The 6,501-nt window shown below is 32.8% G+C and overlaps 2 protein-coding genes across 2 annotated transcripts in view; both read right to left on the bottom strand.

The window, feature by feature from the left end:
• Positions 1 to 404: 404 nt before the first annotated feature.
• On the bottom strand, positions 405 to 4,454 carry LOC124370433. The gene is made up of 2 exons (XM_046828721.1): positions 3,840 to 4,454; positions 405 to 988 (listed from the first exon to the last, which is right to left on the bottom strand). Exons 1-2 carry the CDS (start codon positions 4,194 to 4,196, stop codon positions 932 to 934), a joined length of 414 nt encoding a protein of 137 aa, XP_046684677.1. The 5' UTR covers positions 4,197 to 4,454; the 3' UTR covers positions 405 to 931.
• A 1,251-nt stretch (positions 4,455 to 5,705) lies between these two features.
• LOC124352769 (nuclear pore complex protein Nup205-like) overlaps positions 5,706 to 6,501 on the bottom strand; it is a 54,676-nt gene continuing 53,880 nt past the window's right edge. The window contains 2 exon segments of the mRNA XM_046802436.1: positions 5,706 to 5,752; positions 6,198 to 6,491. Of these exon segments, the coding sequence (XP_046658392.1) occupies positions 5,706 to 5,752; positions 6,198 to 6,491 (341 nt within the window).

Here is a 6,501-nt window from a genome sequence, read left to right as displayed (position 1 = left end):
TTGTATCCAGAATTATTATTTTTTTTACTTTAGTTGAACCTCAGCTAATCACAATAAAGTTCTACCCTACCCCCACTGGCTTATTTATAAGTAAATATGAACTCATTTCCAGTAGCACCATGGAGAAAGTTATAACAAAACAATCCCAACCATAGTCAACTGTTAATGATCCTTAAGGCTGTTAAGACATTTAAGGATTTGGGGTAAATTACAAGGCTACACAGTTTATTAGCATTCTACACATCATTCTTCTATACAATAGGTTTCTACCTTTCCTTTCAAAACAAATAGATTGAAGTTTGAACCAAAACTGATGAGCCTATATTTACAAGCATGGCTCATATCCTGTTCCTCAAACTATCCATAATTGGGATGCTTAAAAATATAATAACAAATCACAAACATAGATTACATACCATGTTTTATTTTTTGCATTATGGATTTACATATTGTATTCTATTGTCCATTGAGTTTGTAAGAACTTCAGTATAAATATACATACATTATTACATATAATATAAATTTTTGATGAAATCTATTTTTACAAAGTTATTCTTCTTCACCTCCGGCACTATCACATGTTGATGGCAATGAATATTGTTTTATACTTTTTAAGTTCCTTCTTTACTAGCCAGCAATTGTTTCTACTTCAAAAGGAAGAGCATCACATGATCACATTAAACATGCAAACCATCAAGAGCCAATACTCATTTCACAGATCCTCCCATTTTTCGGAATCATGTTAATTTTTTCTTGCAAGTCATGTTTTAGTGATATCTACCAAAAATCACACATATATTTCATATTGTTTGTGAAGTAAAAGTTACATTTTTGTGAGAAAACTCTCATAAATCTGCATCATCAGTTCTGCTTTCATTGACTTCTTGCATCAACAAAATTGACTATTTCCATCTGGAACTCACATTTTAGATTATCCATCAGCCAAATTCTGTATGAGATCTATGGACCCAAGGGAGCTAAATAATTCCTAGAAAAGAACATAAGAACAATATCAATCAATGTAAATTTTGTCATCTTTTATTTTACACTAATCATACTTTAAAAACTCTGGAAAAATGTACTTTGAAATGATTGACACAATGACCACCAGAGGTTTCTGCTATAAAGTTTGCAATCTTTTTTATTAAATTAAAAGGTATTTCATCCCAACCTGCTGATTTTTTGTTACTTAAGGATTTTATAACTTTAAAAATTTATTCAAAGTAATACTATGAAAAGTGAATGTTCATTAGTTCATTACAAGATAGAATGCTTTATGTTCAAAAGGAGACAATCCAATTTCCTTAGCAGTCTCAGTAAACTTTTTGTTAAAAAATTCAGCAATGTCCATTGCATTACCAGTAAAATTATTATCTATTACTAAATCTAGAAAATTATTTGCAACTTTAGTACACCCTAATCTGCTTTAACCACATTCCAAGCAGCCTTGCTCCTATTATCTGATTCCTTTTTTAAGTTATGTTACTGATTGTTTTGTTTTCATTACAAACACTTTAAAAAATCTTTTATAAACCTTAATGTAGTTTATAAAATTAAAGTCATCTGTCATCTTAGCCATCCTACAAAATTCTCTTTCCTAACAACAGCTGTTACCCATGATTTACTTTTTCCACCCCTATGTGGTTTTTTATTACAGAAGTTTTATAGTTTTCTTCCGCATTTTTGTCAAGAGATAAATTACTATCAATATTTTTATAAATAAAAAAACGCTTTTTTGTTTTGCACGAATGACATTATTATTATTACTGTCAGGATTACATTCAAGATTTACAAATAGTGCTCTATGATCTAATAAGCCAATTTCAAGATTAATTTTAAGAGTTGAAGACACAATTTTCATTTTAGAGTAAGAATATTATCAATGCATGAACTTGTAATCTAAGTGGGTTAAAAATTTATTAAAAATCCATATATTGGTCAATCAAAGAAAGAAATTAAGATTTATCTGTGAGTTGCTAAAATTGTTTAAAGTAATTACATTAAAATCAGCAGCTAAATAAATATTTTTTAACCTTTTAGCTTTTGGTAAAATTGTTAGTAAAGGCTCTAGCTCATTCATACATTTTTTTAATTTGCACGATCCGGAGCTCTCTATACAGAAATAATTAGTATATCTAAAGTAAGAATTTCTATACAAGAAGCTTCAAAAATTTAATCCTCATTGGACACATAAATCCTCTATAACACGATATTCTAGCTTATCTTATGTTAAGATACAAAAGCCTCCATAAAAACCTTCCTTCCTACAGTAATAAGTTGCTAATGTGTAATTTAAATACTATTTAGTATATAAATATTTTCCTGTCCAAGCCAATGCTCATTTAAGCAAACAATTTGAATATTATAATGTTTTGAAATAATTTCCAGGTAATTTTTTTATAAATTATTCCTCCTTAAATATCCAAGGGCATAATCCAGTTAGTTTTTGTTCAGCTTTATATTATTACAGATACCCTTATTGCTACTATTTAAAGAAGTGGGTAACTTGAAATTATGATAATCTTTGCACAAAATACAGAATTTTTCTCTAGCTGAGGAAAGCGCATTTATTTCCTTAAAGAAAAGACCCATTATTAAGACTATTTACTAAACTATCTTTTTGTCAGCTACAAACAAAAAGATAATATTGGAATTATTCCAATATTTTCACAACTCTCTTTGTTGGTAAAGTAATTCTCACTCAACTCACTGTCCAATACCAAAATATCACCATCTACGATTTCCACAAATCTCACTTTTCAGAAGTTGAGTTAGCTTCTCGGATGAAATACCAAGTTGGGAGCCAATTTGGGTTAGTGTTAGGGTTTCTGGGTTGAAAAAGGGGCGGAGAAAGGTTACGGATACTGAACTGTAACCTGTGAGGTGTTGTAGTTCTGTGATGAAAACTGGAGAGTTGAGTAGGTTGGCAAGTTAGGCAGGGTGGTTGAAATTGAGGAGGTAGCAATATGAGAATTGTTGAGGTTAATTGCATCTCCACAGAGTAAATGAGAGACTTGAAGAGGTGTTGGCGGGAAGGTGGCTTCTTTACACAGCTGGCCGATAACCAGACTGCAACGATGGAGGAACTGCATCTGAAGATAATTCTGATGCTGAATCCATGGACGGAGAAAGTAACATTTCAGCGTTTTCATTGTGTTCTGTGATTAGTTGTTTTAGTATCCCTAAAAATACTGAATGTGAAAGACCACCTCTCAATACACGATACCGATTTTTGGGTTGTTAGACACAATGTAGACCTTAGCTTTAGTTGACCGCTGAAACTCAGTGATATTCTTGATATAGTGTCTAGGCATGATGAGGTCCCTCACAGTTTCCATGGGAGAACATACTAAGATCTTCAGTCCTCTATTAGTGAACTGTTTAAAAGCAATGTCATAGTCTTCTGATGTTGGCTTGCCCCAGTATACTGACTTAGTCACCAAAATGTAGACATAGGCACTATTTGAAACCTGCTGAGGAGTTAACTATCCATCTACGAAATATCTTGCTTAGGCTTCCCAAAGTTGTGCCTAAAGACTACAGCCACATAGTTTGGGGCTCATTATCGGACCTCTAATACTTAATAGGACATACAAGTAGTTTTGACATGTATCAAGATAACTTAATTCATCATTAGAATATGTGCTAGCTGTTGGGGAGATTATTAGAATTAAATTGGTAACTTCTTAATTTGAAAAATTAAATAATATTTACATAATAATGTTATATTTATAATTTATTTATCACAAAAATGTAGTTTAAAGATGTATAAGTTAGTCACAATAATTCTATCATGGTACAGAAAACTTAGCTAATATAATGTCTTTGATATGAGTTACCTGTTGTTTTGAATGAAGTAGTTCATCCAATATGTTATATGTACTTGCACTGTCATTTTTGGCATGTTCAACTTCAATATTTGTTAATTTTTCTTGATTTTCATTCTTTTTCCTTTTTACAGCCTTTTTTCCACCTTTTTTTGGAATTGAATTTACATCTATAAACTGAAAGACTGATTGACATTCTGATTTAACATTTTCATTTACAATAATTACATCTTGAGTTTTCATCTCTGTATCATTGTCTTTATCAATGTACTTAGTATTTCTGGAAGTTGCTTTCCTTTTTCTTGTTGATTGGTTTCCCTTTGACTTTTTTGTCGCCTTGGACTGTGTCTCTCCTGTATTAAACTGCATTCTCCACAAATTTTTAACCTATCAATAATTAATACAAATATTACTTATAAAAACAACGAATTGGAACGATTATTATATATCATGGCCCAAAAATTCCACAAGTTTTACTTACATTCATGAAGATTATTAAAATATTATCTATACAATATTATTTACACAAGTATTTTAAGAAATCAGTGTTCTTAAAATCAACAGAAAATAAAAATTCACAGTCCAACGAGTCCAAATAAGTTTGCTGAGTAGTAGTGAGGCCTATCTTTCGAGGGGTTGGAAAAATTGATTGAATAGAAAACACACTTACCTCATTAATGCTTCCCTTTGGTTATTTTTTCAGCTTTAAATTTTAATTTTTTAGTAGATTTATTCACTTTTATGGCAGATTAGCCTAAAACAATAACAAAATCCCCCATGTCCAAAACACTCATGTCCTAAAATAATAACATAATACGTATTACTACAAGCAAAATTCATTTATTTAATATAAATAATACACAGTTATAACGAATAGAATATAAAGAAGTAATACGATTGTTTCTATAAAAAGAATTATATTGTATTAATTATAGATACATGTTTGTGTGTTAGCATTTTATACTTTTTTATTTGGGTATATTTCAGGGTTTAAGAAATATTTAAATGGACATACACACTGTTTTCTGTTTAATGCACAATAATTTAATCCACAAAGTAAAATTACAATTTTCCTTCTGAAGCGTATTTTGTGTAAAAAACTAAACAATTTAAGTAATTGAAGAAATGAAGAGTGGCCCAAATGTGGGTCTATGATACAATCCGTGTTCAGAAAGTAAGTACAGTTTCATTCTACTGCCACCGTAGCGCTGCAATCAGTGGTGTGGTGAGATGAAACTTGGTCTGTCATGTCACACTGGAATCCAATCAGCAGTCAATGGAGTGGCGACTCACGCAATCCCCGAAGAAACAAAAATTCAAGACGGCAACAATGTCTACACAAAAAATCATGTGCACTGTCTTTTGGTATCGGAAAGGTATTTGCTGATTGATTTTCTCCCAAAAGGTGAAACCATTAATGCGGTAAGGTATTGTGAAACCTTAAGAAAACTAAGGCGGGCAATTCAAAACAAACGGAGAGGGATGCTCAGACAGAATTGTGTTGCTGCATGACAATGTTCGGCCCCATACCGCTGGTGACACTCAAACATTGGTTCGACAATTTCGTTGGGAGCAGTCTGATCACCCGCCCTACAGCCCGGACTTGGCACCGTCTGACTACCACCTGTTCCTGTACATGAAGTGCGAGCTAGGCGGCCAACGCTTTGAAACCGACGATGAAGTGAAAACTGTTGTGGAGTCATGGCTACATTTGTTGGCGGGAACCTTCTATGTAGAGGGTATAGACAAATTGATCACCAGCTACGACAAGTGTTTGAACATCGGTAGAAACTATGCCAAAAAATAGTTTAAGGTTTGGGCTTTCATGTAGAAATAAAATTGTGTTGAATAAAAAAATTGTTTTACAGTGGAGTCCCGCTAATCCGAACACGTGTAATCCAAACGTCGGATAATCCGAACAGGTCCTGGAGGAATTATTTATAACGATAATGAACAGTTATAGGAACTAATTACTTAAAAAATGAAAATGGGTGCATCATTTCGTACATAAACAAAGAAAACTTTAATTAAATAGACATACAGTATTTTATTAAGACAAATTGTGTACGGTACAGTACATAAATAATGAAGTTAAATACAGTACCAAATTGAAACTTATAGGTTAAGTATGAGTTAAATTACTGTATTAAGAAGTGAAATCAAACAAAAATTGGACGTACAGTACTGATATTATTATTGAGTACAATATTAATTGTTAAAAGACATAAATTCAGTTATTGTCTTCTGTCGCATTGAAGAGTCTATTGGATGACGCGTAGTTCCGCCATCGTGTCATAAACATGATATCGGGAGGTGTAGCAGTAGCCTGTTGCTCTAAATATCGTAGTGCAAGGTTAAGCGCTGATGCACCGTCTACGTGTGGCACCAACTCTCCTTTATCACCCAGGTTCTCGTCGTCACTTCCTTCCTCCTCACACTCGATTGATTCTTGAGTGACTGCCGCAACTATGTCATGATTAGTTAGGAATTCGGAGCACGCACCATCTGCTACCATCCATTCATTGACGTCTGTTTCATCTGCTTTCTCGCAACCAGGAATTGCTTGAACTAGCCGTAACACATTTTCTCTATCGTTGTCTGCCTGGTTGTCTTGGAACGCAAGGGTAGGCCATAGTTTTGTCGAAGACTTCCTCAAAGTTTGGTCTGTAATGTT

The sequence above is a fragment of the Homalodisca vitripennis genome, chromosome 1 (assembly GCF_021130785.1).
Source record: "Homalodisca vitripennis isolate AUS2020 chromosome 1, UT_GWSS_2.1, whole genome shotgun sequence".
In the NCBI taxonomy this organism is placed as follows: Eukaryota; Metazoa; Arthropoda; class Insecta; order Hemiptera; family Cicadellidae; genus Homalodisca; species Homalodisca vitripennis.
Note: the sequence above shows the minus strand (reverse complement) of the source record. Positions and strands in the feature narration are given on the sequence as shown.